At 36.3% G+C, this 22886-nt stretch overlaps 1 protein-coding gene across 1 annotated transcript in view; it reads right to left on the reverse strand.

Moving 5' to 3' along the window:
• MIPOL1 (mirror-image polydactyly 1) overlaps positions 1 to 22886 on the reverse strand; it is a 158611-nt gene that overhangs the window by 125926 nt on the left and 9799 nt on the right. The window contains exons 5-7 of the mRNA XM_013129022.3: positions 8679 to 8865; positions 5969 to 6104; positions 4917 to 5022 (exon numbers count right to left, since the gene is read on the reverse strand). Coding sequence (XP_012984476.2) covers positions 4917 to 5022; positions 5969 to 6104; positions 8679 to 8865 — 429 coding nt within the window. The remainder of the gene's footprint in view (positions 1 to 4916; positions 5023 to 5968; positions 6105 to 8678; positions 8866 to 22886) is intronic.

A 22886-nucleotide genomic window follows, 5' to 3' on the forward strand; every position in this document is an offset into this window, starting at 1 on the left:
TTTAGAAGGAAAAATATAAACATTGTATTATGGTTTGCAAGTTATACTTTAAATAGGTTATTTGCAGGCATTTTTATTCCTGAATAAACCCCAATTCTTTATGTTCCTCTAGCACTGTAGTGGGGAAGACAGAAGGGCCAGACTAATAATAAAAATATGTAGAAGATGTTGGCTTGCTTTTTACATACAAGCTTCACCCATAAATAGGTTAGTAATTTACATTTTAACCTATACAAGCTCACTGTACACTTCAGAGTGCTATTGACCATCAACATTCTGACAATCTGAAGGCAAAATTGCACTGATTGAAGTTAAACTGTTAAAAATTAACCCAGTATGTTCTCAGTCACAACACCCCCATCTTGGGGGTGGTTTTTGTCCTTTAGATGGATTGTCTACCTTCCAATACAGAGGATTCAAATCCCAATGCTATTTTCAAAATTCTGTTATTTACCAGGAAATATTTTGAAAAAATACTCAGGAAACAGTTTTGCGCAATAAAGCATTAATAGAACACCCTCCCTAAGAACTATATAGACTCCATACACAAATGAATTCTGCACAGAAAACTGAGTTAGGAAGTATATGCATTACCTACTTAAACTGTAAAATATCATTCATATTTTGGTTTATAAGCACAAAGGTTGGGAACTACTGAGTTCTTCTGGCTAAAGCCCAATATTGGCCTTATTTCAGTTTAATTGGAAGAGGATCTTGAATTCATCTTCTCCATGAGATATCAGGAACCTGGATTTCTGTTTGTACCAAAGGTTAATAAGAAATGTGTCTGCAAAAGTCAAACAGCATTAAATACCAAAAACTGATTATTATTCTGCAGGAGTTGTTCTGTCATTCATAATCTCTCCATGCTCCAACCTTCCACAGCTAATCTTTAATGGATGACATGCAAGAAAGAAAAATAACATCTAAAAAGGGACTCTAAAGTGAGCTTTGAAGAAATGGAAAATACTTTTTCCCCTGTGCTGGAAGTTATTGCCACCCAAAGTTTATTACTGGCAAGATTACTTATTTCCTCTTACTTTATGGGATATTAAATCAAACTAACTCTAAGCTAATAGCCACTTGTATATTTGTTTTCACTTGTGCTATTAAAACTATTGCATATGCATTCAGTAATTATTTTTCAGGTTAATTTAGGAAACTTCAAATAAAATTCATTAACATTTCTGCGCCATATTTAAGAGTTCCCAATTACCACATATCTAAATTCTTAATAGTTTTGCAAAAACAGACCTGAAAAAAGGTCTTAATTGTAGGTATATTGCTGTAGTTTCCAAGAGACTGAAAGCTGTGTAACTTACACAGTATTAGAAGTCTCCTTTCCACTTTTTCCACACCATATTTCCTATCACTACTCTGGTCTTTTAGAGAGCATATGCAGAACACTAATACAGCTTTCAGGAATTAAAGGTGGTGTGCAACACCTAACAGAACTAGCAGGCCTGGACTCAATTCATTTATTCCTGCTGAGTTGATTTGGGTTTAAAATGTACTTAATTTTGGTAATTTTGGTATTAGATATTGAAAAAAACACCCCCAACCAAACATCTCCCCCACCCCAAAAAACACAAACAAAGAAAACCACAAACAAGGAAAACCACAAACAAGGAAAACTACAAACAAACAAACAAAACCCCAAATTAAAATAGCCCTTGCTACAGAAGGATTTAAGGAGAAATATTTTTTATTATATTTTTCTTCAGAATTATTCTTAGTCCTAATATATACCACTATGATAGCAATAAAAACGCTCCAAGAGTCGAGGCTCTAATGCCAACTATGGTCTGTCTTGTTGCAGTAATGGTGCGAGTTACTGTGAGAAGACTATTTTTTTCCAGTCCAAAAAGACTACCACTATGCTCTGCAATTCTCACTTGCATTCATTCAGCTCTTTCCTTTAAAAGTTCCTATAAAGACCCTGTATAATTTTTCTGATAGGAAAAAAATGAACTCGCTTATTATGTACATCCAAAATGAGATCTGTCCTCTCTGCTAATTCCCCTCACACAAAATGCATTCATTCCCTTCTCTGTTCAACATAAGATAGGTCTGCAGTCCCCCATTTCAAAATTTGTCTATTCTTCACATCCAGTTCTCATGTGGTGTTCTCTTATTTCCTTACATTATCCTAGTCTCAATTCTTTTATGGTTTGCTCTTTCCTTGATATTCCTGATGTTGCCTCCACCTCTGTATTTCTTCTCTTCATAATGGGGAGGAAAACTAATGGTACCTTCTGATATTGGCTTATAATGAGAGGAAATCCAACAGCAGAATAATAAAGAAACAGCAGGAATCTGTGGCAGCTATGACCACCAGAAACAGTAGTTTCCAATGCTTAAAGGCCTGCAACCAGTACCATGAATTTTCTAATTTTCCTTAGCCATAAGCTACCTGACACAGATAGGGATCCAAGGAAGTTGATTTTCTGGAAAACTGATTTTCCAGGCTAGCAAAATTTAAAAATAAACCCCTTTTGAAAATAGGCTGTTTACTGCATACAATATTAAACTTTCTCTTTCATCATGTATAACTTTTTCTTATTCCCTCATGAAGGATTTCACAGGCTTACGCTTTTTCTCTTGACTTCTTCCTTTGAGTAAAGTAAAAATTGTAAAGTGACAAACTTTGGGTTATTTGTTTCTGAAGACTGTTGTAGCTTCATTTTAAAATGGCTTTTGTCTTCAGCTTTTCTGTTCTTTACCTAAGACTTGTTTAAGTGAAACCCATCAATTAGAGGGTTACATTTTAAAATGGAATTGTAATATTCCTCAAAGTAGATAACATTTTTATGGTGCTCCTTTCAGATTTTTTTTTTTACAATACAATTTGTGGAGTCATTTTCTTATCATAGTCAGTACTAATAATAAAAATGCAAACACCCATATTTACAAGTTTCACTCTACCATGTGTTATACACTGCAGTAATTAAACATTAACTAGCAACATGAAATCAGAGGAGCATGTGTTCTCATTTCCTCAAAGGACATAATACAAGAAGAAAATGTTGTTCCTTAAACCCACTGAGTCTTTATTAGGTTCTACTTGTCCACTGGAACTCTTCCTAAGGCTTTTATGAGAGACACACACACAGACCTCCACAAATTCAGTTTGGTTCAATTCACCACTGATTTAAAAGCATTTATCCAAACTTCATAATGTTCTTAGAACTGTAAGGAAACAAAACCCCAATGAAATACTAACAATGCTTCCTTTTAGCAAACAGCTTAAGTAGTAAGGAGTCTCTTGCCCTCTTTCTCAGCATTTAAACAATTTCACACTTCGTGAACTCGTAAAAGGAGGGAAAAAAAGGTATTTCTTAAAGTTTATCATTATTGCACATTGCAGTTTTCGTTAAAATCTGGTTTATTCTTCCTTTCAAAATGGTTTAACTGTGTTAATTATGATATTCATATTCATGCCATACTATTTTAAGAGAATATTCTGCTTAGGACATAATTAGAAAGTTTATACTCTAGTGTAGGAAAAACCAATCTATTAATAAATATTTCAACTGTATCCATAAAAATTAAACTAAACATGTTTTTGACACACCTTTTGACACACATTTCTTTCCAGGTTTTAATGAGCAACAAACACCTAATAATGGAAAAATATTGTCTCTGATAAAGTACAGAGGTAAAACACTGTTTAAATATCCAGGAATAAACACAGAACTTTGGATTCAACACGAACAATTTGAATTAGCTTTCATCTGTTGGACATAACTGATAACCAGTGCAGATTTTTTCCTTCTGAAAATAAAGCAAGCAGTTTATGTAAAATGGAATAAGATTATGCCTGTATTTCAATTTGTTTCATAATATACATAGATACACTATTTCTCCAACACAGAAAATCTAGGAACTGTCTTCCATCTAAAATATACACAGAATACTGTATTCTCAGGGGTTTGACATTAAGTGGAAATTCAGCCATCTGATTTTTTCAGCTGAGGATTTTATTTTCTGCTTCATATTCCTGAAGATAGTTACTCCTCCATTCAGTACCGGGATTTTCGGGACAGGTATTAGGACTATTAATATTATGAGAAGTGTGCATGGTCTATAATGACACAATTTTACCTAGCTTACACTTTATGAACTTTATGATATATTTCTAAAAGCACTCCCAATAATTTACTTGAAAAACTGAGAAAAACCTCAGAGAGATTTTCTTCTACTGGGTATGTTGTACACACAGTCACTTTTCAATAATAAAAATACTCAGCTTCATTACTTCAGAAATTTCCAAAACTTCAGAATACAAATTGTCTCCATTCTTATATGTCTACCCAAACAACAAATAACAACAAATATAAACATACGTTCGCTTTTGAATATAAACTTAAAACCTTATTAATTTTGAGAATTTATATAAACTTCACTCACTGGACACATACCATCACCAGACAAAAATTCACTATAACTACCAAAAGAAGAGATTTTTCGAGAAAAGTGCAGGTCTCTAGTTGAGGTGAATGTGTGACTATCTCCATGCACGGGGAGGGGGTAGTATTGCTCTGAAGGAGCTAAAACAATAAGTGGTATTTGAACTGCTGGTTGAAAGGTAGAGGCACTGGTAATCATTATTTCCCCTTGTTTGTTCAGGACCTTCCAACAAAACAAACAACCTTTTTGTGATTGGATTGACATGGTGTTAACAATGCATTTAATGCCCAAATCAGTATGAATACAGGTAAAGCTCCTGCTAATACCAGTACCAGGATGTTAAAGCCACCTATTTTCTAAGCAACTCTAAACAGCCATACATTAAAAAAAAATCAAATCTTCCCTCCTTTAGCAAATAAAGCTAACATTCACCAGGCCACGTCATATAACAACCATGGGTACTGTATGACCCATACAGCCATCTGTTAAACGCTTGCCTACTATACCTGCAATCTTTTCTGCAATCTTAGCTTCTGTAGCTCTCTCTTGCAGCTCTAAGTCCAGTTTTATTGTCTTCAGCTCCTTGTCCTTTTCAGAAAGCTTATCTTCAAGCTGAATTGAACAAATGGACAGTAAGATTCTCACCTGGCTGAAACAGTCAACTAGCTCTTTCAACCACACCAAAATTTTAAATAATAGATTCTCACCCCCAAAATACAAACACTAAGCAATACAACAGAAGTTCAATTAATTATTTAAGGACAAATGTTAAAAGTATCTTTTCTATCATCTGCCCTATCTTGCTGCACAAGACAAGCAGCAATGTATGTACCAGTATTTTTACTTGGGGTTCTCTTCTTCAGGTATCACCAGCTTGCTAAGGAAGTTCAGAATTAAATGGAATATAATGCAGATGGTACATGCATAAATAGCCTATTTCCAGCCAATGTACTGACATCACAGCCTGAAGAGATTGTGGTGTAAAAGCATAATTTTTCATGTGCCTCACTAGACAGAAAAAAGGTATTTCACATGTTGAGGCTCTTCTTTTAACTGCAAATTTACTAAATCTGTTCTTGGATAGATATCTGAGCTTGCTATTGAACATTCCATGACACTTCATGGAAAGGCTATAGACTTTTCTGTTATTTAGGCACATGCAACCAGTACTAACACTAAAAACAATGCAGTATGCAAGTATAATGGAATTTTCTTCTCCTCAACAAAAAGGAGGTTATCAGGGCACATTCATCATCTGGACCACAAGCTCCAGACTCTATTCATGAAATCCTCGTCTTGGTTTTGGTCATCCTTGGTTTCAATCTATGCTGCAAGAACCCATGTCACTGATTAAAAAGGTCAAAGAGTTGCATGAAGGATTTTTTTAATTCCAGAGATGCAGCTGTTAAACAGATACCAAGAATCCAAAATGACAGAAAAACTATTGATTGGTGCACTAAAATAAATAACAAAACTAAATTAGGAACAGTTTAAAATGTATGTTTTGTAAGACAACTATAAAAGAGCAAATACTGTGATCTGAATATCTCGATTGTACCTTTTTATTTTTTGCCCTCAGGGAGTCCAATTCTTTCAAAAGGAATGCAGTTTCTGTTTTTCCACCTAAATCAGCAGCATTATTCCATGAGGATACATATTCAGGGAGCATCCTGTTAGCCTTTCTTTCTATGCTGCTGTGTTTAGGAGGGAAAAAATAAATAAAGAAAGAAAAATAATGCAAAACCAGTTCCTCCCTCCCCCAAAACAAAATACACATAAATAAATTATCAAAACTTGTTAACTATTGCAAATATAATAAATAGACAGTAAAAGGGATGTCCTATCACTTCTTAAATTCATGATTCTGAGAAAAATCTGTTTATCTGGAAGAGTAAATAAATATATTACCATACTAATTCATAAACAGATGAATATAAGTTGGATATGAAGCCTATAAACAGACAATGCTAAATGGAAGCAAATATTAAAAACCTATGCTTAATATAGAGCAACAAAGTAATAAAATGTTTAGGGATCAAGTCAGTACTCTGATTAAAACAAAACAAATTCTTCAACAGGATGGCCAATTCCCTATTTAGTGAAATGATAATATCCAGAATATAAAATATAGGAGATTATCTCGAAGAAATCTGTAAAATTATGGTGATGGCTAAAACATTCTATTTCAAGGTAAGACTTCTATAAAACTTCTTGGCTATCCGTTGATACAGTTAACTCAGATATCACTTGTAAAATGGCAGCAAAATCAGTAGGTGAATGGATTAGAAGGGGGGATTAGCAAATGTTTTTAACATTTGCTTCCCTTAAGCATTTTCTGTTGACATGCTTCCTAGCCAATGAGTCATAAGTCATAAGCTACCACAGAAAAGCTGTATCCTTCTGAACTATTTATACATTACTTTCATTATGCATAATTCACATGCTAGAAAGAAAACTAATGCTATCTGGTGTTCCAAAGAGCCATTCCCTCAGGTAGACAGTAGTATGTACTCAGCCACCCCCTTCTTCACTGCTTCCATTGAATTTATTTTCTCTATGGCTCTTTAATAAGAAATTTAAGATCTATGCTCTGCAAACAAACTATGGTGCAACCTAAAGCACAATACAGATAGCATGGAGATCTGCATTAAAACATTACTTTAGTGTATTACACTATATATGGGTTACAAGAGTGCTTAAACTCTTTATTTTCATTTTCAAGACCCTTCAAAGCCAATTTTATTTTTGCTCTGCCTAGCAAAATTTCATTTAGCATTTTTTCAGACTGCGAGTGATGTATGTGTCAGGATACTATTACCCAGACATTACAAACCTGAAACTTTTTTTGTGCATTTTCCATGTTCAGGTTGTACTTCCCATGAAGAAGTTTGAATATACCTGATAATCATACCCCAGTTCCTCAAATGTTTTCTTGTAGAAGAAACCTTGACAAGTCACATTGACGGTACACTAAGACCATCATCTACAATGCAAATCAGCATTGACTCAGCATTTCCTGGGTCATTCTACACCAAGATATTTTCTTACCTTGTATACTAATTGACATCTATTTGGAGGACAGATTTCGTGCAGCTTATATATAGCATCTACCACAATGAAGTTTTGGCCAATAGCTTTAGGATCCTACATGCTATATATTTACAGATGGGATGGTTCAACATGCTAACTGTAGGGGGTTAATCTCAGTGTTCAAGACCAGCTTGATTGCCAGTGTGAGTGAACGGGTGAAGGGTAGAAGCAACAAGCTTTGTGTGACGCTGGGCTGTATTTAAGCACTCAGGATTATATGTGGCTGTTAGTGCAGGATGCATTACCCTAGCAGCAAATCTCAGGCCCTAATGCAAAAAAGGGCAACAAGACAGATGGAAAAGTACTATGGACTGACCTTGGCCCAATGGATCACCACTACGTCATACTAAAGATAACAAAACCACGTGTAGAACCTGACAGGTGAAGAATTAAGAGTATATATTTCAAAAGTACATTATCAGGCTTTGCAGCCTTGATCTCATTTTCAGAAGTAACTTTGTCACTCTCAGTTAAGACTTGGGCTTCAGAATGCTTAAGGCACTCAAAAGTAGTAGCATGTTCTTTAGTCAGATGGGTATAACTTCATATATTATGCCACATAAGAGTGTATATATTTTTTAAGACTGTAGTAGAGGGCTGTAGCTCAGTACTGAAATTAATGACAATAAATGTCCAAATTAATGATAGAAGCAAATATCCGGAGTTTATACTATACTTTTCAATCATATCTCCCCTTCTCCAGATTCCTGTAATAGGCTGTCTACAAGTTATTACAGCTCCTCATCTTCACCACACTTCACCTTGCTTTATTCCTGCTTCCTACCCTGCCTCATTCCTACTTCCTAGTCCTTCATTATACTTAGGGCACACTGTGCTTATTGTGTAAAACTACATATACTACCAGATTTTTAGATAATCTTTTCTATTTTTTTTTCAACATCCATTTTCAAAATTCTCTGGAGAGATCACAATCACTGAAATACAGCGTGTCACATAAGACATTGCCATGATCATATTTTCAAACAGTGATAAAGAATACAGTGCTGAAATGCTGCATTCCACAGGGAAAGAAGGGTAAACAAGGTACATCCAAGTAAAAGCTGACTTACTGATTCTTAGTTGAGAAATAAGCTTCCCTATTTTTATCAAAAAATCTGTACTTATATTATCTATAATTTGAATCTAGAAAAACTCTATTTAATGATATTTGTTTTTACCTTGATTCTTCAGGACTGGGATTACAGTCATATGGGGTGCCTCCTCTTTGACTGGTTACTGGCAGATCTGAAATTTTCAGGGCTTCATCTTCTGCCTGGATGAAAAATTCTGATTTTTTTTGAGAATTCAGATGAAACTGAAACTCAGCACAAAAGTCATCTTCTTTCTGTTCCAGGATGTGTGTTTCTAATTGGAAGTAGAAGCAAATAATTATTTTTTAATTATTATTATTATTTTTTGTTTGGACATAGAAGTACAAATTTGAGATTTCTCATCTGAAAATAGCAAAAAGAAGAAAGTACTCTAATTTCAGATTCACAGTTTCCTCATCACACTAAGTAACAAGAGCTGTGTTACCTAGAACTGTAGAGCTGGATGTAGGAGTTATGACCTATTTACTAGATTTTTCTCATGGAAACATGAAAAATTCATCACCATTTCCTCTTCCTCTTAAATGACTGCTTAAAATAATGCTGACCCTAGGAAATTATCTACCTATTCTTTGCAAAAATAATCTCTACCCTAATAAAACATGATGAATTTCTGGTGTAGACAGGCAAATTTGCAGGTTGTGAAGTAGACTCTTAGTTATATTGAGGTCTTTTTCAAATCCATTTTGGCAACAAAAGGAGTATCACCAAACTGTAATTAGCAACAACAAATTTAAGGCTTCATTATTCACTCCTGCAGAGTGTAAGGAACAGGCTCATACAACTAAAGAACTTGAAGAATGTAAAGCACAAATTGTGCCAAAGGGAAAATTATCTGATTAAAGTGTTGAGTGTGATAGTTCTCTTGAGCTTGGCTACTAGATATTTTTAGGACATATTTCTGATATCAAGGTATTTAAATGAAAGAAATGTCTACATACCATGAATGTTCTTTCACAAAGTAAGAACAAGTGAGTATTAATTATAGAACTATATTAAAAATGAGGAGAAATAAGCCTAAAAAAGCTACAAATGGGAAAAAGTGCATATATTCTTCATTCTTTCATTAATAGAGAGCAAACACTGGAGTTTTTGCTCATTTAATAAAGTTAGTATTTCCAAATATTTTGCTTAAATTATGTGGTATACATCCTCTGATCCAACTTATTACTTCCCCCTCAGAAATAATAAGAAACTGACTATGCAGTCACAATCATCTACAAACAGCCTGAAAATACACATCAGTCAGTATCAAGGTATCATGCTGCATTTAAGATACAAAAGCACAGTTTCTAAGTCAAAAATATTGAAGACTGTCTCTAAAATCTGTTAGAACAGATTACTCTTTCCTTGAGAAAGAAAAGACAAAGCCAATGGCAAAGGAAACATCCTGGGGGTACAGAGAGATGACTTGTGGATTGGCTGGAGTCAGTTGAACAGGTTCCCATACAAAGCTGTGTACTACCTTGAGGAAAAAGTTGTTAAACCTGCTGCTCATCTATATTCTCCTTATCTACTTCACATAAATCCACCTGAATCCAATCTCACCATACCTTCAACTGATAACCACACATAACCATTGATTTTTCTGAAAGAGGTACAGTGTACCAGAAATTTTATGTCTGAGAAGTATTAAAAATGTGGGAACAATAACTTAATAAAATATTCCTTAAGTATAGTCTAACAGTACTTTAACTACTGTGATTGAAATGTGTTCCTCAGATCATTTCACAGTTAATGCAGAAACTGAACAGCCCACAGCAACCTGGATTCTTCGAGCAAATGTCTGCTTTTCACTAACTTAAAATCTTGCAGGTTTCTGAGAAGAAATTTCCCTCTAAGTGCTGCTACATTTTAAAACTGGATTCAGTCTCTTGCTCCTCCTTACAGTAAATAGCAAGGATCTCTAAAGTAACAGGCATTAAAAAATTCACTATTTATACTAAAGTATATGTAGAACCTGCCCCAGCTTGGGGGTGGCAACATGTCAGCACAAAGTTCAGAATCCTCTCCAGTTAGTACTACCTGAAAACAAACTTAGTCTGAATTTTGTTAGTTGCAAAGCTTTCTATACAGAGGCATACACCTGGTTGAGATGCATTTCCCATTTGAGTTATAAGAACTGCCTATCACACCTCATCTTGACCACTTCTCCCATTTCAGCTGCAGTGATCTGTATACATTTAGTTGCAGATTATGCCTGCACACACCGAAGAGGAAGTGCAGTGCTTCACTTGTCATAATAACTTTTCCTTCCCTTTTTCTCTAGGGCATCAACATTTTCTGGGAGTCATTTGAAGTGCCTCAGGTATAGCCTGTTGCATTCTGTGGAAGAATTCAAGCACAACATATCTGTTGCAGTAACTGACACAAACCTTTGTTCCTTGTTTAGCATTACCATAGCCTCTGTTGGCCACACTACATGAAAGGTGAAAAACCTTCTCACTCCAGAATGCTAAAAATATTAGATTACACTAGCTACCACGGTTACACTGGGACAAATCAAAAAAGGGATTATATCCTTTTGGCATGCAAGTAATCAAATGAGTAAGTTTTTCTCCTTTCCACAGTTACTGTTTTGTGAATTTGCTGCTTTAAATCCTAGGACTTAAAAAAGAGTTCTCACAGTCATTGCAGTCGAGGAACAACTGGAGATCATCTAGTCCAACCCTGTGTCTCAATCAGGGTTACTTAGAGAAGGTTGCCCAGGACTATGCCCAAATGGCTTTTGAAATAGAGGAAGAATAGGACAGTATTTGATCACTTTCATAGTACAAAACTGTTTCCTTGTATCCAGATTGAATTTGATGCATTTTAATTTGTGCTTATTGACTCTGCTTCTTTTAATGGGTACTACCAAAAGGAGTCCGACTTCTCCATTCCCTTCCATCAGGTATTATTCTTACTGATAAGATGCACTCCTCTGAGCCTTCCCTTCTCAAGGCTCAGTCTCAGTCTCTCCTCATGCATAAGATGCTCCAGTCCCTTTGTGACTCTGCTGGACTTGCTCCAGTAAGACCATCTCTTTTTTGTACTAGTGAGCTCAGAACTGGACTTGGCACTTTAGATGTGACTTCACCAGTGCTGAGCACAAATGGGTTCAAACTTAAACAGCAGAGGTTTAGACTGGATATAAGGAAGAAATTCTTTACTGTTAGGGTGGTGAGGTACTGGAATGGGTTGCCCAGGGAGGTAGTGAATGCTCCATCCCTGGCAGTGTTCAAGACCAGGTTGGATGAAGCCTTGGATGATATGATCTAGTGTGAGGTGTACCTGCCCATGGCAGAAAGGTTGGAACTAGATGATCTTAAGGTCCTTTCCAACCCTAACTATTCTATGATTCTATGGATCACCTCTCTTGATGTGCTGGCAACTCTCTTCCTAATGCAGCCCAGGATTCTATTGGCTATCCTTGCAATGAGGCCACACTGGTTTATACTCAACTTGCTGCTCACCAGGATTCCAATCCCTTCCTGCAGAGCTAACCAGTTGTTGTCCAACTTGTACACTTACATGGGATTATTTCTGGCCAGATGCAGGGCTTCATATTTCCTCTTGCTAAACTTCATGAGGTTCCTCTCTGCCCAATTCTCCATCCTGTTGAAGTCCCTCTGAATGGCAGCATAATCCTCCAATATATCAACTACTCCTCACAGTTCTGTATCATCAGCAAACTTGCTGAGGTTATACTCTAATGAAGATACTGAATGACACCGAATCCATTTTCAACTCTAGGAGTACACCACTTGCCTCCTACTGGACTTTGTGCAACTGATAAACACCATCCAGGCCTGATGACATTCAGCTAGTTTTCAACCAACCTCACAGTTTAGTTATGTTACCCATACTTTGCTTCTGCATTAGGATATTATGGGATACAGAGTCAAAAGCATTACCCAAGACAATGAAAATAACACTGTTTTCTTTCCTTCTTATTAGAACAGACTATTTTTGAATATCAATCATCTCTCTTGGATCTCTCTTCTCTCCACCACTGTATCCTGTGGGATTCTTCCAGGCAGACTTCTCAGGAGGCCAAAGTCTGTTCTTCTGAAGTCCACAGCTGAGGTCCTGCTTTTTGTCCAGCTTCCTCCTCTCAGGATTCTGAACCCTACCACCACATGCTAAGTGCAGCCAAGGCTGCCCCGCAGCTTGATATCAACAACCAGTTCTTCCTTGTTAATAAGTATCAGATCCAGAAGAGCACCCTTCCGTGTCAGCACCTCAATCATTTGTGTAAAGAAACTGTCATCAGTGGCCTCCAGCAATCTCCTAGATCACTTGTGTCCTGCTGTTGTCTCTGCAGCAGATTATCAGCATTGTTTTAGGCCCCAAGGAGGACCAGGGAACACAAGGTTTCTTCCAGTTATCATCTGCTTCTCCCAGTCCTCTTCCATGCCCTTCCCTCTTAGTGACAAGATCAAATATAACATGTGAGTTCCCATGACATTGATCATCACTCCACAGCCATATATTCACAGATATAGTCATTCCCATAGTATCAATCATAGATCATCCCAACAGTATCAGTGGTGTCTATGTGGAAGAGCAGTAGAGAGTTACAGAAGTTCAGATGAGTCACAGCAGCCTTTTTATAATATCCTGAACATGAGCTCCCAAAAGCAGAAAAGCTCTTTAGGTGACAGATTAAGTCAGCAGACAGATACCTATTTATTTTCTTACCAGAATGAAGTAAACATGTTTGCATGATGAGGAAAACATCTGCATTAGCAGCTGATCTAAATCCTTAGGCCATGTCAAGTTATGGATTTTTATGCCCCCAGCTGTAAATTACAGCAGATGGAAAAGAAATAATTTAAAATGGGACTAAACCTGCGTTGCCATTTATTAATGCTAACACTACTTCTTTAAGCAACTCACATTTGCAGCACACCTTTTCATCCAGATTCAATTCCCACAAGCACATAGGTAAGACCAAGCAGCATCACAGCAAGGCTGTAAGTGGCATTCCCAGAAATGTTAGATGGAATACAGAGGATCTATTTTTTTCCCCCTACTGGCTTTGTAACAGAGAAGATGATAGCAGCTTCCTCCATTCAGAATTGGAAACACTCTGCCCAAGGGCATTGAGGTTAGAGGTTTGTACTTGTTTAATAAAGCTATAATGCATACTTTTTTTGTCAACATGCTAAATCTGTCAGCAGAATGATTTGGGGAAGACATTTTGAACATGGACAGATCAATGAGCACTTTTATTTTTAAAACCCCTTTATTCCTTATATAGCACCCACTTGAATAATTTAGGCTTTAGTACATGGTAACTTGTCTTGCTGTTAAACTAAGTGGCAATATTAATCAATGTACTTTAGTGCTTTTCCTCCCGCCTCCTGCAAATTGTACTGTGCATTAATTACCAATGCTGCAGAGACACACTGGGGAGTAAGTAGCATTTGCAATAATCAGGCTGCACAAGGAGCATCAGAGAAAGTGTAAAACAGCCTTGCAAGCTTGGGAAAAAATGCTGTAGTTTTCATTAAGTGGTATCCCCACCACTGATTCTGATTCTTGAATATACTAAACAACTTATTTTCCATATAAAATAGAACAAGTTCAGTAGCCCAGATTAATATTTCACTACAGGGAGAAGCCGAACAGCTGATCTTCTGTATGTATTTATCTTGAATGAATAGCTTGTTCACATTGAGGGAAAGAAAAGCAAATGTTAGGAAGAAGGAATATAAAGACACTAGAATTAAAGCTGGGAATTGATTGTGAGGGACATAAGGGGAAGATAAGGCTGACATAGTTTGCAATTGTAAAGGCAGAACAGCATTCAATGTTGTTATGCTGGGAGTGGTTAGAAAGTCAAGTAAAAACACTGAAGCTAACACATTTTGCATGCAGACCTATTTTTCATAGCTTCTTAGAAGTGGAGGACCAAATAATCCTGTACAGACACTGATAATATAGAAAGAAAGGTTGAAGATGTAAGTGCACAGAAGGTGCAAATTCATCTGGGAGGTTATGGAGGCAGTAGCTTCCCTTGTTACACCACTCATCGTATTCAGCAGTCCCATTATCCGAGCAGAAGATGGGTGGGTACCTCCATCCCCCTGTTTGCAGTCTTTCTGCACCCCACTAGTCAAATTGCACTGATACCTCAGAGGTTTGCAGGGGATCTCTGCAGAATAACAATACAGGAAAACAAACAAACAAAAATCCAACAGAACATGCATGCAGCACTGCAGAATACATGGTTAGCTGCTGATCTGCCTGCAGATAAGTATGGGGACATTGGAAGTCGCTGGTGCTCCAAACCAGCTTAAAGTGTAATAGTACTTACCACTTGCTACCTATAGCTTCCTAGTATTAGTTTTAAGCTGGTTTGTAGCACAGACAAAGCATGTTTCCATCTGTCTGCAAAAGACTGCATGAATGAACCCCTAGAGGGATGGCATTAAGAGGCAGAATAGGAAAAAGTGCAAAAGCAGGAAGGAAGAGAATGAGCCACTCTGGGAGTGTGAGCAAAGCTGAGTGCAAACTCAGTAGCTTACTCTTCCTATGTGACACTGTCAGATTAAGAAAATTTGGAAAAATGTAGAACAAAACATTGTGCTACATTTGAGGAATTAACTGCAACCTCAACTACTAAAAGCCCCCAAAATTCAGTTATTGACAAGCTCTAATTTACTGTTAATCATGTATTTCTTCTTCTCAGTCTAAACAACAATACAGCTTCAATTTCTATGTTTTTTTTGTGTTTTACAATACCAAAACCTTTTAATTTCAAATATGAAGAGGTATTCACTATCCAACAAAACTATGAAAACAAAGAGACACCCTGCCCCCACACCAAACTAACTTATTCCCACTAGAATAAAAGGGCACACTTACTACAATCTGAAAATACTTTCATTTGTCCCTACTTGCTACATTGCCTATATAGGAGTCTATATATGGATTATAGAATTCTTTAAAGTTTGTAAGATCTACTGCCACTGGATTTGAATTCTTAGATTTGGCTTCTATTTATTATATATAGCTATGAAAACTTGAACTTGATGGCCACTAATCTTTCTAGCTATGTAAATGAAATTAGTACCATAGCTGAATATTCCTCCATGAGCTGAAAACGATGACTCAGCCTTTTTGTCAGACAAACAGTCATTCACATGGCTGTATAATTACTAGAACTTTTACCAAACAGAATGACTGTGAAAGACTCAGACTGCTGAACAGTTCACTCCTTACTGAATGATTAAAAAGCACAAATCCTGAAAATGAATGGGAAACCAAAATTAAAGGATTTTCAGAGCATGAATATGCTAAGAAAGAAAATGAGGCTGGTGGAAGAAATATGATCCTATTGCCTGGCGTAAGTGGAAGGAGTTGGTTTAGGTTTTCTGCATTTTCAGAATGCCTGTTATTGCCTTTTCATTTGTATTTGAGTTGATACAGATGCAACATACATGACTGACATCCATATCTCAAGGGGTCAAGGGTTTGTTTTTTTTTCTTTTTTTCTTTTTAGTTTTTCCTCACTATTTTATCTTTCTCACAATCTGCAAGTAAGTTTCAGAGTTAATCCCAAGAAAAGATGCTGTACTTAATTTTCAAGAAAAAATGTAATTCCTGTTTCTGGAAAACAATTACAAAAGCTCAGTACAAAAGTACAAGATCAACATACATTTTCTCCAAAACAAACAAACAAGAAAATGTGCAGCTTTACTTACCTTTGGACTTACTACAGATTTATTTACATTAGCAATTGTTTAGGCCACTTCAGGGCAGCATAGTATACTGAGTACCAGTAAACTGCAACTAACAGCAAAATGTTGTCCCTTCATGACACACTTTTTCTAATGTTTAAAGAAAACTGGGCAAAGCTTAAGATGATTTTTCAGTAGGTTCTAAGATTTCACTGAATCACTTCTGTAGCACAACAGAATGGCAGTCACAGCAACCTGATAACAACTGAAGACTGAACTTAGAGTAGTTTTGCAATACAAAGCTAATTCCTTTTATTTTTCAGTGCTCTGCCTAGCTAAAATGCCACATAAAACCAGCCAAGCCCTTGGCAGTAACGAAGAGAAATTGCAGATGCATTGTATACTCAGTGCCCCAATGTTACGTAACTGTGGGCTCTGCTGATAGCACCACAGTTCAAATCAGAGGAATAAGGACTATCAACTTACTTCTCAGTAACTCTTACTCAGAAAGGTGCTGGATTTTACACTGAGATCAAATAACTGCTCTTATTAAAGAAACAAATGACAGAGGTTCACTGAAATAAGCCTTGAAAACATTTTCTGGAAACTCTCTCAGATATTTTATAAAGGATGCATAAGTGACTATGACAGTCACTTTAAACCAGCATGAAATAACTGGATCAAAGTCATTGAGTCATGGAAAAAGTAAAACTGCAGAAGTCCACATCCATGCCTGTATCTTGGAGCTTGTGCTACATTACTGGTGGCCCTGCTCCTGCCTCAGAGGCCTCAAATTCTCTCTCCTGCTCAGAGTGGCTTTAGCAACTCATTTTAATTAGACTTCAAGAAAAATAAAATTGCCATTTTTACTTACAAATGATAAAAATAATTTTTTGATTGTGTCAATGTTAAGAGAAATTTCAAGTAACTAAATTGTTATCCTTCCACATTCCTTGATGATAATTTTCGTTCACGTGACAGTATTTCGATATTAGGAGACAGACATGCAGTGTACAGTATACACAAACTTCCTGCAATTTCAATAGTGGTCAGAAGAAATTACATGGCCATTTTTTATTTTTTTTTCCCCATACTGACTATTGTTCTAACATGGAGAACTTCAAAGCAATCACAACTAGCGTAGAAGTCAGGTTAGCAGAATAATACAATTCAAATGCTTGATCTCTGGCTAAAGCTAAGCATTTAAGTTGTCCAAAAGTCATGCCCAAAGAGAACAGGGTATTCTTTTTGGAATTTTATTGATAGAGCTCTCTGCAAATGAAGTAAGAACAGCCTAGGCTATGTTGTGCATTAATGTCTTAGTTTGCTCTTCATCACATGACACATACACACACACAAAAAAAAGAAGCTTGAAAATATTTTGTCTACTAAAATACAGATGAAACTCAGAAGTTTAATGGGTTTGGGGTTTTTTTATTCCTTAAAGGAATCTAAATAGAACAGTGAATTCATGATGTGTGAGGAATTCAAGCAGGGGGACATCTGTATTACTTTGAATGCTCCTTTATTCACCTGTACTTGTGTGGAATCCTGGCAACACCCTTCATAAAGAAATAAATTTAGAAGGAGATTAAGAACAGTCAGAGTTATTCTGCAAATGCAATTTTTTACCATACTCCAAGGATTCTGACAACTTTAGTAATGATGTTTCCCCTCACTTATCTCTCTCACTAAGTCTTTTGCCCTCCTATTTTGCATCTAAGCATCAATTGTGTACAAAATGGTGAATATTTAAAATAGTCTTAAAATAAGTCTTTAAAACATGCAGACAATCATTATTTTGGAATTCACTGCAGTTAATCGTGATGCATTTATTAATGTGTAAATATCAGACATTTCCTTTGGCATTCCACTCTCCATTTGCAATTCATTAACATATTGTTATTTTAAAATATTAGTGGCTGAGAAGATACCAGATTTTCATTAGATTGGTCTCACACTTGAAAAAGTATTTTTATATTGTGAATAAATCAAAACAGCAGAATTTCTAGGCAGATACTAAGTGGGATTCACTGAAACACGTTAGTTCTAATGGATGGATGATTGCGCTTGGTCTTTTGAAACTTTGAAGTATAGGTAAGTCTTGATCACACAAATTAATAAATCCTAAAGCTGGAGTTAACAATAACCATTACACCCAAATTCTGCAGCTTAGCCCAGCCAATTTTTCAAAAGGTCAGGTTGTGAACTGGAGAAGATCAGGGAGGTCCACCGCATAGCTTTGTTGCCAGGCATCTCTCGTCTGGATTGTTGCAGGCATTTATTAGTATTCGTCAGCAGACTCAACAAAGCAAACACGAAATTCAAGCACGAATAATAAAATGAAATGCTGCTATATAACCCTTTGTCATTCAGCAAATATGGGACTTTTTAGCTACATTGTTCCTAAACCTGGGTTACTACTTTAATTTTTCTCCACAGTGCTGACTGAATGAGTATGCATGTGTGTTAAATGCAGAGCTCCCTTAACAACTGCAGGACTGCCATTTAATCTGTTGGTAGATGGACCATTTCCTGTGGGAACTCTAGCTATAATTTCCAGATCCACCAAATAAATCTCAGATTAAGATTCCAAATGAAACCTGCCTTTGGCAGATAAAAAATGTCAAGATGGATATAAACAGTAAAATTATAAATTATCTAGGTGTTGCACGATGACTTGATGTGTGTTTTTTGTTTACACTTTCCCTGATATCACAACTATACAAGGCATTCATCAAATGTCACACTTTTATAATACTGGAGGCATCATTAAAACTGTTTGGCTAAGGACCTTGAAGTGTTTAAGCAGTAGCTCAAAAGTATATTTGTGCAAAGTAGAAGAATAAATTTACATATCAGCAGCAGCTCATAAGGGATGGGTAAATATTCTGTTTATCTCTCATTGTAATTCAGGTTAGTTTAAATACAGGGTTTCAGGATATCATTACAGCCTATATGGAGTCATTACATAATTTCCAAACATAGTGTCTGCTAGAGTTTTACTAAGCATGCTGAGTTTATGTTTTCTAAACCAGCTAAAAACAAAGTAAATGCTCCCACACCATTTTTCTTTTGTTATTGTCATACCAGACAATTGCTTTCATATATATCCCCTTCCATTATTTAAATCTTAATGTTCCAGAACTCAGTTTTATCTAGCCAGGATGATGTTTCCTGATGCCCACTAATTATAGTGAAAATTCTCTTATCCAAATGTACTCAACCTCCCCTACCACAAACAAACAACTAAGCCTTTGCTGAATTAGAGTTCTCAACAAAATCCCAGGAAAAAACAGCTTTAGATGTGAAGCAAAATATTGTAATTTTAAGTGTCCAACATAAAATAAAGGTCATTGCATAAAGTGCCACCAAGACACCTTGCTCACACACCCTTTACTCTGAGTAAATGGTCTACTAAAGATGCTAGTGAACTTTCAGATAAGAGACTCCAATGCACTCCCTGGAGAATCTTTTCGTAATAAACTTTGTTATGTCTTTGCTCTGAACTTAAGCTTCATTCTATTTGTTATTATAATAGAAGCAATGAAGATCTATAAAGAAGAAAATAACTAAATTCCTCTTGCACTTGTGCTAGGTCTTCTGAAGCACTACATTAAAATTATCATGGTAATAAGTGCTGCTCTCCTTGAAGCACATTTCAAGACATACTGAAGTTAGCAGCACTCATACTTTAAACACTTCAGCAATTAAACGTGCAATACTTCAAGGTGTACATTCTCCCCATTGTTAGTGCTTGCAGTACTCAGTGCAGATAAGGCACTACACATTTTCAGTATACCGTGAAGGGTTTAACAAAATCATAATCGCAACACTAATGTCATGCAGATACTGGATACCTAATTGTGCTTCTGATGAGGCTGCTTGCGGCCCAGCCAGAAATGCACTGTATTTAGCCATTCAAAATGTACAAGGAAAGAAATGGAATGGAGAAAGGAGAGACAGCCATTCTTCTTATGTTTGACTCCTGTGAGACCACCCTTTCAACCTCTCTGCCTCCTGTACTGTGAAGAGAAACCTTAAACTACCCTTGCCACTTTGCAAGGGCATGTTTGACAGCTAACACACTCTGAGTTTGAGGCTGCAAGCACAGCATACATGGGAGACACTAATCAATTGAGCCACATGGATGGAGGGGACTCTGCCTCTCTGCATATTGTAACATTCTTCTGCATACACATCCATGCAACATCCAGGTCTTCTTTCTTTCCCAGGTAAACAGCACTCTGTATTGCTAAAAAGGGAAAGAGAGAAAGAACAGCCTCACAGTATCTCCTGTTGAGGCATGTAAAAGGACAGAGTCTTCAATATGACAAGTACGGTTCATTTTGCCTTCACTGTAGCCTTGGAGGAAGGGCTTCAGATTTAGAGAGTTTATATCTGTAATTGATGAATTCTGGTGAAATGGGAAGCAGAATCTTTACAATCAGTTACTTTTCGACCCAACTAAGGCATCAGATGAAAACTCTTTACACCACTGCATTACTCTCAAAGCCTCCTTTACCCTTTCATCTTTCTGTATGTATGTGTGTTAGTGCATGTGTTAAAGTCACACAACAGTAATTCCACACAAAAAGCCCTTGTAATTACTACCATAAAACCAAATAGGCAAAGTACATTAAAATCACCACAGAACTACAAAATCTCACTGCTTCTAATAAGATAGCCTAAAAATACATGGTGAAGAACAGGAGTTTCATTCCTAGGAAGTTAGCAAGATGATGCATTTTACTTAACCTGTGCATATGTCCCATTGCCTGTACATTGCCTCAATTACCACAAAAGCAGAAGGGATGTCTGATAATGGAATTTCTAAATGGGAGTAAGTAAATGTAAAAATATTTCTAGAGAGGTTTTAGTTCCTGAATATTATTGACTACATGACATAAGGACTGTAATATTTGTGTAAGCAATACACTGCCATATACATGGTCAAGACCATGACAATACACGGAAAGCTGTGGCCAGATTCTCAACAGTAAGCACCATGCATTCATGCAAGACCAATGCATGCAGAAACACACAATGCAATTAAGACAATTATCTACACATAAGCTTATCACATGCACAAGTGTCTGAGCAGCTATATGTATATAACTTGTACATTCATATCTGTTTTCCTTTTCTATTTTTCCTGATGAGAGCAAGACTGTAAAGCAACAGCTCACCACAAGATAAACACTTCTCAGATTTTCCTGCACAAGCTGATTCTGCAGGTCTGTTTCAATCTAAACTATCACATCTCTTTAAAGCTAGAGTCTCTTCTGAATGAGAGCTTCCAGACAAGCAATTTAAAAGTATTTTTACAAGGTGCACAAACATTCTTTCAAAGGAAAGTTACAGTGTCAGTGTCTCTACGGATCGTAATTAAGAGCTGATATAAAGTTCTTACAGTTAAGACTGGTTCATTGACTTACATTTTAATATGTGCCTTAATGTTTTAGAAATAAGTATTTACTTATTTCTATACTTGAAAAAAATATAATAACCACCTTCTAAGGAACAAACCACTTTGCCATTAAAAATAATCTGTTATCTTGCTTTAGGATAGTCCAAATAATTATACAATGCTTTTCATTTTGGAATCAATAAAAGTATAATTTTGTTGTCAAAATAGACAGAACAGTCATGATATTCTAAGACTTTATCTAATTTCTGCTCTGTCCTTGAATATAATAGATGCTCAAAAAAATGACACAAGGAAAAACATTACATTAATGAAGACTATGTAATGCAGAAGTACTGCTGCACCCATTCAAACACAGTACATGATATGAGTCAAATGATACACAAATTGACCTCCAGTATTTGCAACACTCACCACTTTCCTATCCTGTCAACTCTTTTGCAAAATTGACATATTGAGTCCTGAAGGTATGTACAGGTATGAAAGGCACCCAATTTCAGATTCCCTTTTGGGTTTTCACAGTATTAATATCTGTGTAGTTCTTATCATGCATGTAAACCCTGCTTAAGTATCAACTCCACCCAGGTGCAATGTTCTTCCCCCACACCACCACTGCAATGCAAAGATATGCACCTGTTCACCACAAGTTTATTTTTATAATGGACTACCTTCCTAGACTTTCTAGCTTGGATCCTGAGTATTTTTTATTTGGAAATTACAGTCTTCACTGGCCTGCTGCCCATGCTCCTGATACATTCTCTCAAGTATTCTTAGAAAGAAATTAAAAGTCTCTATCCTCCTATTAAAAACTAGGTGCTGTGGAGATAAACAGCACATTTAAATTAGGCACAAACCCAAAATAACTAGCCTTGCAAACAGAATGCTCTTTAACTCTTCCTAAAATACCAGACCAGAGACAAATGTCTTCAATCCACACAGCCATATGACATTCCAAACAACACAGAAAGTTAAAAGAAAATTTCAAGTATCAAACACTTCAGATATACTCTTTTTAAACAACTATACTCTTTCATAACAACTTTTAAGAGGTTACATATTATCCCACATAACTGACATAAATGTACCACTTCTCTGCACCTAACACTTTTTGCTGTTTTTTTTTTTTTTATTCTCATTGCTTGACTGAATTTTCACCTAGTCAGCTGGACTTAATCTCAG

Source organism: Melopsittacus undulatus, chromosome 4 (assembly GCF_012275295.1).
Source record: "Melopsittacus undulatus isolate bMelUnd1 chromosome 4, bMelUnd1.mat.Z, whole genome shotgun sequence".
Taxonomy (NCBI): domain Eukaryota; kingdom Metazoa; phylum Chordata; class Aves; order Psittaciformes; family Psittaculidae; genus Melopsittacus; species Melopsittacus undulatus.